The sequence below is a fragment of the Pelodiscus sinensis genome, chromosome 3 (genome assembly GCF_049634645.1).
Source record: "Pelodiscus sinensis isolate JC-2024 chromosome 3, ASM4963464v1, whole genome shotgun sequence".
Classification (NCBI taxonomy): domain Eukaryota; kingdom Metazoa; phylum Chordata; order Testudines; family Trionychidae; genus Pelodiscus; species Pelodiscus sinensis.
This window is the reverse complement of record NC_134713.1, coordinates 6,404,846-6,416,889: the sequence shown is the minus strand read 5'-3', so window position 1 is coordinate 6,416,889 and position 12,044 is coordinate 6,404,846. Positions and strand designations below refer to the sequence as shown.

The 12,044-nt window shown below is 49.2% G+C and overlaps 1 protein-coding gene across 1 annotated transcript in view; it reads right to left on the bottom strand.

The window, feature by feature from the left end:
- EFR3B (EFR3 homolog B) overlaps positions 1–4,884 on the bottom strand; it is a 159,556-nt gene extending 154,672 nt beyond the window's left edge. Inside the window, exon 1 of the mRNA XM_006116729.4 lies at positions 4,079–4,884. Within this exon, the coding sequence (XP_006116791.1) occupies positions 4,079–4,085 (7 nt within the window). The 5' untranslated portion in view covers positions 4,086–4,884. The remainder of the gene's footprint in view (positions 1–4,078) is intronic.
- Positions 4,885–12,044: the final 7,160 nt, after the last annotated feature.

The following is a 12,044-nucleotide window of genomic DNA, read 5'->3' as shown; positions in this document are numbered from 1 at the left end:
TAATAGCCATTAATGGACTTAACCTCCATGAATTTATCTAGTTCTCTTTTAAACCCTGTTCTAGTCCTAGACTTCACAACCTCCTCAGGCAAGGAGTTCCACAGGTTGACTATGCGCCGTGTGAAGAAGAACTTCCTTTTATTTGTTTTAAACCTGCTACCCATTAGTACTAAGCTCATGTACTAAGCTCCAGAGGTTCCAGATTCAATTTGGTCGACAGACGACTGGGGTCTGTCGGCATTCCATCAGCTTCTAGCAATCAGAGGCTAGGGACCCCATCGTTGCTCATCCTGACTGATAAGCATTGATGGACCTATCCTCCATGAACTTATGTAGTTCTTTTTAGAACCCTATTATAGTCCTGGCTTTCACAACATCCTCTGGCAAGGAGTTCCACAGTTTCTGCACCTTAGCAAGAAGCAAATCTACCTACAGCATATGCATGCACATAGAACCTACTACAATAGGGCCCTGATATAGCTGATCTGGGAGCAATAGTGGATCATAAGTGAAATATGAGTCAACAGTGTAAAACTGTTGCAAACAAAGCAAACATCATGTTGGGATGTATTAGCAGAAGTGCTGTAAGTAAGACACAAGAAGTAATTCTTCCACTCTCCCCCATGCTGATGAGGCCTCAACTGGAGTATTGTGTCCAGTTCTGGGGGGCACATTTCAGGAAAGACGTGGACAAATTGGAGAAGGTCTAGAGAAGACCAACAAAAATGATTAAAGGTCAAGAAAACATGACCTCGGAGGAAACTTTGAAAAAACTGGGCTTGTTTAGTCTGGAGAAGAGAAGACTGAGAAATGGCATGATAATGATTTTCCGAGCACATAAAAGGTCATTACAAGGAGAAGGGAGAAAAATTGTTCTTGTTAATCTCCGACAATAGGACAAGAAGCAATGGATGTAAATGGCAGCAAAGGCAAGTTAGGTTGGAAATCAGAAAAATCTTCCTGTCAGGGCAGTTGAACAGTGGAATAAATTGCTTAGGGAGGTTGTGGGATCTCCCTCTTTGGAGATTTTTAACAGCAGGATAGGCAAATCCCTGTCAGGGATGGTCTAGATAGGGGGTTGGCAATTTATGACTCATGATCCAGAGTCGCACACCCAACAAGGCTGGAGCCAGCCCCAGCTTCCCGTGGGGTTGGGGGGATGCTCCGAGGCTCCACACCAGATCTGGCTTGCGGGGTAGCATGCGCGCACTGCTCCTCCCCTCCCCAGAGCAATGCGTGCGCTTCCTTATCCACCCTACCTTCCCCCGTGCTCCGGGGAGGCAGGACACGGGAACTGCACGGCCTCCCCCCTGCCTGGTGATCAGCTGAGCGACTGCATCTGGCTGTCCTGGAGGTGGTGCGGGTGCACATTGAGCGTGCAGAGACTGGGTGGCACCGACTTGCTTTTTGCACCTGCACCTTTTGTGTTGGAACCCCAGAAGTGTTAATCTGGCCTGAGACCTTGAACCTCTGTCCGGCCTATCCTACCCCCCACCATGGGGCTGGAGAACTCGGGGAGTCAGGTGTCTCAGTTGGGGGCCACATCAGTGAGGGTCGGAGGTTTCTGGAGCAGTTGTTTTTTTGCTTCTCACTTGTGCGGTCCTGGCTGCTTTTCCTGTGGGACAGTGACCCAAAAAAGGTTCCCCACCCCTGCCATAAAGAAAGAGAATGCTGCAACTTTTTGTGTTGGACATCATATTTTACTTTATTTAAAAATGAAGCCTGGCCAACAAGCCCCCAACTGGCTGCATCATAATAACACTTCTGTACTCCCCGCACCTCAGCCCCAAGCCCATCATACACGTGAATCCCCTACCCTGATCCCCTCTATCCCCTACATCCCCATACTCTTGCAACCCCAAATCCTCTGCCATAACACTCCTGCATCCCCATATCCCCAGACCCCTGCCATAACACTCCTGTACCCCCCCCCCACAAACCCCAGACCTGTGCCCTGAGCCCATCATAAATCCAACCCCCCCTGACCTGGGCCCCTCATACTCCCACAACCCCAAACTCTTGCACCCTCACATCCCCAACTCCTGCACCCCCACATCCCCAGCCCCCTGCCATAAGACTCCTACACCACCCCCAGACCTGTGATCTGAGCCCATCATACACCCAAACCCTCTGCTCTGAGCCCCCATACACCCCAATCCAGACTCCTGCACCCCCATATCCCCAGCCCCTGCCATAAGATTGACAGAAGACAATCTGAATGCCTGCATGTAGGTGGATTTGACCGGTTATGATGTAAACTTCAAAGAAATGTGCAAAAAGATGCAGCAGCGGAAGTCCCATTAAATAAAGTCTGTGAGTACAATGTTTCATTTATGCTATTATTAATCATGATGTCAGTTATGAGTAATACTACATTGTATATTTCCAGTCATGCAAATGGGCTTTCTGACATGGCTCTTTATTGACCACCTGTTCCGAATTTTGATGTAGTTTGGCTCTTTGGTTTGAAAAGGTTGCCACAATGCGGTGTCCCGTAAGAGGTGTCGTTTTCCCATGGAAGGAGCGCCCTGGTCCCCCGACCCATGGAGAGCAGGAGGGGTTCTTCCCTCCCTGAACAGCAAGCTAGGACTGACTGGCACAACAGTCAGCCAGAACTGCACCCAGCAGACCCTAATGCGCCTCATATCAAGGCCCATTTATGATGCTGTGGAAGCATAAAATGAGTGGAAACAGCCCCCTCCCCATCCCACTCAGGTTCCCTGTCATTTTTTCCCCACCCATGTGTGGAATACATTTTGTTATGTGCACCAAGGCATGTGTGAATGTGCAGAAACACATGCTAGGGCTGCTCTGCTAATCAGCTGGGCGGCATTTGAATCTCTCCTGAGTGGCCACCCAAACACTCAGCTTACAAGGAACACTACACCCCAGTAAGTCCCCCCCTCCTTCCTGGTCACTAGCCCTGCTCTCAGGCTCCCAGTAGGGCGGGGGAGAGATCCTGTGTGTGCAGCAGTGTGCTGCTTTACAGCAATGTTCTGCTTCCCATGGCCTTATGGGGCTACAGGAAGGGAAGGGAGAGTTAGAATAGCCCTTGGGGTGCTCTAAGTTAAGGCCCTTTATAGTTCCCAAGTACAGAGAGTACAATGGTGACCTAAAGCCACCATAACCCCAAGCAGAGGAACAATGCTGGAGACCCTGGTGCTGCAAATGGTTGCTTCCCAAGGGCTCCTGCACATAAGTGATTCCGTTTCCATGTCAGTTTCATCCATCTGTCAGTTTCATGTTGAGTTTCCCCTGAAAAACCACCCATGGCTCCAGGCTGGCCCAAGAACCAGCAGAAGATCTGGGAGCAGCAAACCTTTCCAGTCTCAGCTGGAATGTGAGTTAAGGCTCCCCCCCCCCCCCCCCCGCCCGAACTAGCACTCCCCCTTTGCTCATGACGGTGCGGTCTCTGCACAAACTCCCCACAGACCCTAGCTAAATCTCCCCCCCCCCCCAGAACCAGGGATGGGAAAGTCCCATCAGACCCTGGCCATGCCTGGCACCACAGGGTATCCTGTGCTCTGCCCAGTCTGGTCTCTGACACCATCCATCGTCTCCCCTGAGACAGCTCTACAGCCTAGCCCGGCTCACAGACAAGCAGCTTTTTCTGACAGTCCAAACATTTCCCTTTTCTTACGGGTGTAAGATCGAACACCAAGGTACCTGTGCCGATAATCTCCTGCCCAGCAAGCACAACGTTCTTCCAAACAGCAGATGGAAACACCTTGGGTTTTTTTTAACCCCTTCACCTCTGATTTGTTTTGCATTTGTGGGTCTGAAGAGCAATGCTTTACTGACACGCCACGCTCTAGGGCTAGAGGGAGAAAGGGCCGGGAAAACTTGACTGCTGCAGTCTTATTGTTTCTCACATGCCTCAACCAGACAAACATTTCTGAACATGAGAAAAAAAATCCAGGAGTTGCCAAACTATCTCTAGAACATCTCCCTTTGGCCTAAGGTGCAAGGCAAGCGAAAAAAGGGAAGGAGTCCTTTCTCCTTTCACCTTCCTCCTCGCCTCTCCCACATCCCCCTGCTATGTGTTGCCACTCACAAGCAGCTACAGCTCCCCCGGTACCTGTCATTGCGGCTCTCGAGGGCCGAGTTCACACTGCAAGCTGGTGGACAGGTCTCAAAGTTCAGTCCAGCCTAGCCAGGGTGGGGGTGTCTCTCTCGCTCTCCCCGCAGTCTCGCTGGCAAGTCCCGAGAAAGCCACCGACGCACAATCCGTCAGGAGGAGATCCCAGCTTGGAAGAGTGAGCCGCAGAAGAAGAGCTAGAAACGGTTGAATTAAGTTACTTTGTGCGTCGGCTGCCTCGTTCTTTCCCAAGTCACGCAGACAGCCCCAGACGCGCAGTTTCCTTTTTAAACAGGAGCGATGAGTAATAAGCCCTGCCCAAAGCACAGCCAAGAGAACAGTGACTTTCAGCTGGATCGCAGCGGAGAGCCAGCTGTGGGGTGGCGAAGCCTACAGCTTTCCTTCAGGCACTTTGAACCTCCTGGAGGACAGCCGTCTGGAAGGATAAAATCGTCATTTGTCCTGATCAACAGGTGACTGGCACGCAGAGGGAGCTGAGACTCGAAGGAGAGGGAGGAAGGGGCCTAGATCTCTCCTTTGTCAGACAGGTTCCTCCCTGGTCTAGCGGCTCCTTCCTTCCTTCCCCCCTCTTTCTCACAGTTGTTTCCATGGACACCAGTAGCTGCCACAGAAACCGCAGCAGGGACTTCAGACATCAAAAAATCCACCCCTCCCGTCTGTCTATTGCTCTCTCCTTCCTGCCGAAAAGAGAGGAGCTTCCCACTGAAGTCTGAAAGAGTTTTTCCAGTAGACTTTTGCAGGAGCAAGACTGCCCCCCGTAATCTATCTAGCAGAAACAAGGAAGAGGGATGCCCCCACATACACACACACAGACACACATGCTGATGAGAAACAGGAACAGGAAACCTCACATTTCTTGGAGGGGAAGTGGGGGTGGACACATATGACCCATAACTGAGCTGAGCAGTATTGTCAGGTGGGGCCCGGGAAGGAAAGCAACAGAGCTTCCGATTGGTGGAGAGATTCTTTTGTGATTGACCACAGTGTGATACCATCGAGGGTTTCTCACCTCTCATGACATTGCCCAGTGCTGGCTTTTGGAACAGTGGAGATAGACTCAGACTTTAAGCCAGAAGGGACCATTTTGTGCCCAATCTAACCTACTTATCATAGTCCAACGAGCTTCATCCATCCACCATTATTCCCTCTAAGCTGAGCACTTGGGCATCTGCCCAGAACAAATTAAAATGCCACCCAACTGATTAGCAGAGAGCACACAGCTGGCAGCAGCCAGCTGCAAGTGTGTCTACTGGTGGTGCACATCCACACATGCCTCGGTGCACGTAACAAAATGCATTCTGCCCATGGATGGAAAAAATGAGAGGGAACATTGCTCACCTACCTCTGTAAGGGTATGTCTACACTACCCTCCTAATTCGAACTAGGAGGGTAATGTAGGCATACCGCACTTGCAAATGAAGCCCGGGATTTGAATTTCCCGGGCTTCATTTGCATGAAGCCTGCCGGCGCCATTTTTAAATGCCGGCAGTTCGAACCCCGTGCCGCACGGCTACACGCGGCACGGAGTAGCTAGTTCGGATTAGGCTTCCTAATCCAAACTAGCTGTACTCCTCATTCCACGAGGAAACACAAGTCAGCCAACTCAGCTCCTCAGTCATTCGAGGCAAAGAAATCAAATTCTATACCACCTACTGCAGGAAGGTCTTTTTGAACGACAACTTTGAAACCATTTATTAGTTCCCTAAATAGAAGAACTAGAGGACACCAAATGAAATTAATGGGTATCAGGTTTAAAACTAATAAAATAAAGTTCTTCTTCACACAGCGTGTAGTCAACCTGTGGAACTCCTTGCCAGAGGAGGCTGTGAAGGATAGGACTATAACAGAGTTTAAAGAGAAGCTAGATAATTTCATGGAGGTTAGGTCCATAAAAGGCTATTAGCCAGGGGATAAAATGGTGTCCTTGGCCTCTGTTTGTCAGAGGCTGGAGAGGGATGGCAGGAGACAAATTGCTTGATCATTGTCTTCAGTCCACCCTCTCTGGGGCACCTGGTGCTGGCCACTGTCGGCAGGACAGGATACAGGGCTAGATGGACCTTTGGTTTGACCCAGTATAGCCGTTCTTATGTTCTTAAGGCTCTGCATGGCCATTAACGATTCTACCCAGCTTTCCGCAGGAGCAACATTTGCTCAGTGTCTGAACCTTACACTCTCCTCTCCCAAGTGTGTTCTGTGCCTGGCTATTATGCTGCATGGCAGAGGTAACTGCACTTCACTAGTGCCCTGTGTGCACAGAGACAGGGAAAGAAATCTGATACGTGGCGTAGGAGGTTAATTTCAAGACTATCTGGGACTTCTCCAAGAGTGAGTTCTGGTCTCGCTCGGCTAGAGGCAGTTAAATCTTTACCAGTGCAAAGGAAGAACTGTATCCCGCTTCTCCTCTGATGTGCTTCAGGCGCTAGCAGGTTGCCCTGGAACAGGGTCCTGGTTTTTAAATGTATTTACCGTTTAGAAGTTGCCCTCAATTATTACTGCACCCGTTTTAAGGCACTCGCCCCTTGAAACAGAACAAAAAGTTTTCCGTGATTTACAGCTGCAGGCCACAATAATGACATTGACGAGAAGATGTGTCTTCAGTAACCAGTAAACAGCTGGAGGGCATGTGATTTGTAAGCCTGCACAGACTGGACTAGATGCTTAGCTGGGGCATCCATGTTGCTTAACCAAAGAGAATGAAGTTACACCGATTCACATCAGCCGTCGCGCTGACTCCACCCTCTGTCAATGATTCAGTATCAAAAGGATGGGCGATGAGGGACTGCAGTCATTTTAGAGATGATATCTGGTTTCTAGTCATTGTTTTGGTCCACCCTGCTCGCCTTGAGTCTCACTTTAATTGCAAAATGCAATCCAGCAGAAACAGGCCTCAATGGGGCCCATGCATAGTTGTCAAGTGTCCATCAGGGATGAGTTGGAGGTCACCTCTTTGCTCTTTCTCCTTGTGTCCCAGTACAGGACGGTGCTTGCCAGAACTTGCTTGAAGGATTTCAGAAGGTCCATTGAAAACTCCCAGTTTAACAGCAGCAGGTTTTTTTAATGAAATGAAGCAGAGCTCACACAAATCATTGTACCTGCATATTTACTCTGCATGCACAAAAAGGCTCACATGGTCCAAGATGAAAATCTGCCATTCGGAAAGCAGAACACAATTATCTAATCCGTAGTCTTACAGCTCATTAGGCTGGCCAAACAGTTACATCTGCCCATGGAAAGGAATACCTTCTTCCCAATGTGTTTGCCTTCTCGGCCCGTAGCCTATTATAAATATTGACCAAGCCAATCGGAACATACTGTGGGCAGACGTGTAGGTCTCACTATTGGACAAAACACTGAATTCAACTTTCTTGACTTTTGTCACTGTCTTTCCACGAGTAGGTTGCAATGAACAGCTCCTTCGCATGCATAGATTTGGGGTAGGAATCAACATCTTCTATTGTCAGTGTCAGAAGGAAAGGAACGAATTTGGGATGATATTCCATGAGCTATGGCTCAGTCTCCTCTTTTCCGGATTACCCTTTGTGATCTTAGTGCCTCTGTCAATTTCCTCGTTGGGTAAGATGTGTGCTGTGTTTTCGGGAAAGGCCTTTGTGGTCGGTGCAAATTTCAACACACCAGGAGTGAAAGTAACTTACATTTCTTACAAGTACTGTCTTGTCACAACCCACCCTCCCTTGAGGGGGGGAGGCTTACATTGGGAGGGGGGTTGTCGATATAACAGTACTGTTAGAAATGTAAGTGTGGGGTGGAGTGCAGGGGGCTCAGGCAGAGGTTTGGGGGATTTAGTGGTGAGTGCAGGGGAGGCAAGGGTGCCATTTCAGGGGCTGGTGGAGGCTGTAGCCGCACTTACCTGGTCTGTGTGTGTTTTTTCTTGTTTGCTGTGACTAGGGAGCAAGGGGAAAGTGCACAGTGTGCTGCATCCCTCTTGATTCCAGCTGCCCAGGAGAGGGGCAGAGGAGGAATGCAGCAGGCTTTGCACTTTCCCCTTGCTCCCTAGCCACAGGAAGCAGGTATGGACAGCTGCAGCCTCACATCTTTGAAATGGGGGGAGGGGACTCGGGACTGGGGCAGTCTTGGGGTTGGCACCCCAGCCAGCCCTCAACCTGCCTGACTGCCTGCTGCTAGGCATAGCAGCCTGTAGGAAGCCAGGAGCCAGGCTGGGAGTACCCCAGCTGGCCAGCTTCTTGTGGAAGCACTTTCATCTCATAGTAGCTGGATGCAAATGCATACTCTGTACTACTGCGTGTCATGAAGCAACCGCTCTCCTTTCTTCAATCAGCCAGGAGGCTACCGGTGGTTTCTCACCACGTTGGAGACTTCACCTCCCCATTACTTGTGTGGCTGTATCTCCAGTGAGGATGGCTAACTTTACAGCCCAAGGAGCAAGTTGCACCTGTCCTCTTTTTTAGATTTCTCATTTTCCAAAGACTCAGCCATCATCTATTTCTTCCTAGGATATGGCCTCTCCTCCTTAATTCTGGCCCAGAACAGAAGGAAAGGAAAAAGGCTATGGGCACTTCAGACAGAGTGGAGGTTTAACAGACTAAGGCAGTGAGAAACATGCAGTTTTGAGACAGCTCCACATAAGAGCACCTGTACTAGTATTTGCTCACTAAAGGCAAAAGTTACCCTGCAAGGGTGTGTCTAGACTACATGCCTCCGTCGACGGAGGCATGTAGATTAGCCAGATCGGCAGAGGGAAATGAAGCCGTGATTAAAATAATCGTGGCTTCATTTAAATTTAAATGGCTGCCCCGCTTTGCCGATCAGCTGTTTGTCGGCAGATCGGGGCAGTCTGGATGCGACGCGCCGACAAAGAAGCCTTTCTTGATCGGCACAGGTAAACCTGGTTTCACGAGGCATACCTGTGCCGATCAAGAAAGGCTTCTTTGTCGGCGCGTCGCGTCCAGACTGCCCCGATCTGCCGACAAACAGCTGATCGGCAGAGCGGGGCAGCCATTTAAATTTAAAATAATCGCGGCTTTATTTCCCTCTGCCGATCTGGCTAATCTACATGCCTCCATCGATGGAGGCATGTAGTTTAGACGTACCCCAAAGAATCAGCACAGGAGCACTGAAATTCCTCTTCAACTAGGTCTCACATGTGTCTAGCCTCTGGTGCTGGCCCACAACAACAAGGCAAGAGCTAGAAAAGGTGGCTTTGTAGAGATGACCCTGAAGAGCAGCAGCATCTCTTGTGAATGTAGGGGACAGGTTATATTTTAAGTGCCTGAGAGGAGGAAAGGGAAGTGGTCAAGTGCTCCCACAGACTGCCCGAGGTCTGAGTGTCATCTGGGCTTTAGAGAGACTGCAGGAAGTGGCTTCCTGTTTCTAAGGCCTTGACTATGTTGGACTGTAGCCATCTATGTGGGTGAAGTGATGTTAGCTACACGAACGCAACCTCCTACGGTAGCCTCAGTGCACTGGCCTGGACTGTAATTGGGACACATGCACTGAGTTCACACTAGATAGCTCCACTGGGGACGCAGCACAAGTGGCTAAAATTACCAGTGTGCTATAGCGTCTACCCCCAGCACAGCTAAGCTGTGTCTAGACTGGCCAGTTTTTCTGGAAAATGAGCCGCTTTTCCGGAAAAACTTGCCAGCTGTCCACACTGGCCGCTTGAATTTCCGCAAAAGCACTGACGATCTCATATCAGATTGTCAGTGTTCTTGTGGAAATACTATGCTGCTCCCATTCGGGCAAAAGTCCTTTTGTGCAAAAGGGCCAGTGTAGGCAGCTCAGATTTGTTTTCCGCAAAAAAGCCCCGATCATGAAAATGGCGATCGGGGCTTTTTTGCAGAAAAGCGCGTCTAGATTGGCACGGACGCTTTTCTGCAAAAAGTGCTTTTGCGGAAAAACGTCCGTGCCAATCTAGACGCTCTTTTCCGAAAATGCGTTTAATGGAAAACTTTTCCGTTAAAAGCATTTCCGGAAACTCATACCAGTCTAGACGTAGCCCTATGGTGGTGCAGCTAGGCTGGAATAACCCTGTAGTGTAGACAGGAGGGGATTTCTGGCCAATGTAGGAACACCAGCGCCCCAAATGATGTTAGCTGCGTCAGTGCCAGATACATTCTTCCATCGACATAGCTGTGTCACACTGGGAGCTAGGTTGGCAAAACCGTCTGTCAGAAGCGTGGAGATTTTAATGTATACTCAGAAGAAGGTAGGTACGTTGATTAAATGTAGACATAAGAGCAGCCCTACTGGGCCAGACCAAAGGTCCGTCTAGCCTAGTGTCCTATCTGCCAACAGTGGTCAATGCCAGGTGCCCCAGAAGGAATGAACAGAAGCGGTACCCATCACTGATCCATCTCTTGGTACCCATTCCCAGCTTCTGGCAAACAGGTTAGGGACACCATCCCCTCCCAACCTGGCTAATAGCCATTGATGGCCCTACCCTCCATGAAATGGTCTAGTATTTCTTTGAACCCTGTTATAGTTTTGGCCTTCACAACATCCCCTGGCAAAGAGTTGTGTGAAGAAATACGACCGTTGTTGGTTTTAAACCGGATTCTTACTATTTCATTTTATGACCCCTAGTTCTTGTGTTATGAGGAATAAGTAACGTTTCCTTATTTGCTTTCTCCCCACCCGTCATGATAAGAACATAGGAAAGACCAGACTGGGTCAGGCCAATAGTCCATCTAGCTCCATATCCTGTCTTCTCACAGTGGCCAATGCCAGGTGTCCCAGAGGGAATGAACAGACCAGGCAATCATCAAGTGATCCATCCTCTTCATATCCTCTTTGTTGTCTCTTTTCCAAGCTGAAAAGTCCCAGTTTTATTCATCTCTCTTCAGAAGGCAGCCATTCTGTATCCCAAATCATTGTTGTTACCCTCTTCTGAACCTTTTCCATTTCCAATATATCTTTTTTGAAACGGGGTGACCACACCTGCACACAGTACTCAAGATGTGGACCTACCTTGGATTTATATAGAAGAAATACAGGCAGTCCCCGGGTTACGTACAAGATAGGGACTGTAGGTTTGTTCTTAAGTTGAATTTGTATGTAAGTCGGAGCTGGTACATATTGTAGGGGAAACTCTAGCCAAACATTTCTCCAGAGCTCAGTTTTATTCTCCCACACCTCACTTCCCTCAGTCCTTTATTCTCAAGCTGAGGTGTCTGCTGAGAAAAGCTGCTCCGCGTCTCCCTGGTCTGCTGGGGGGGGGGGGGGGGCGCTAGCTTCGCGTCTCCCTGGTCTGCTGGGGGGAAGCAGCTAGTGCGGGGTTGCCTCACCCCGTTTGTAAGTAGGGATCCGATGTAAGTCAGATCCATGTAACCCGGGGACTGCCTGTATTGTATTTTCTGTCTTATCATCAGGGCTCGACAAACTATAGAATCTACTCGCCCGCGGCACGCACATGCGCAATGCGGGTCTTGTGCATGTGCAGTACGGGGCTGGCAAGTGGTTTTCGCCGCCGTTTGTCAAGCCCTGTTTATCATCTATCCCTTTTTCAACGATTCCCAACATCCTGTTTGCTTTTTTGATTGCTACTGCATATTGATTGGGTGTTTTCCGAGAACTATCCTCAATGACTCCAAGATCTCTTCCTTGAGCGGTAACAACTAATTTAGGCGCCATTGTTTTAGATGCATAGTTGGGATTGTGATTCCCAAAAGTGAATTATTTTGGATTTATCAACATTGCATTTCATCACATTTTGTTGTCCAGACATCCAAAATTGTGAGATCTGTTTGTAGCTCTTCACAGGCTGTTTGGGACCAAATTTGCCACCTCAGTGTTCACCCCTTTTTCCAGATCATTTATAAATATGTTGAGCAGGACTGGTCCCAGAACAGACCCCTAGAGGACAAAGCCCAAGGCTTTCAAGCTACAGATTCAGCCTCTTTGGTGGATCTGTTTACAGTAAGGCTGCTGCCTGTGCTATCATTCTATCTGTCGGTGCAGGGGAGAC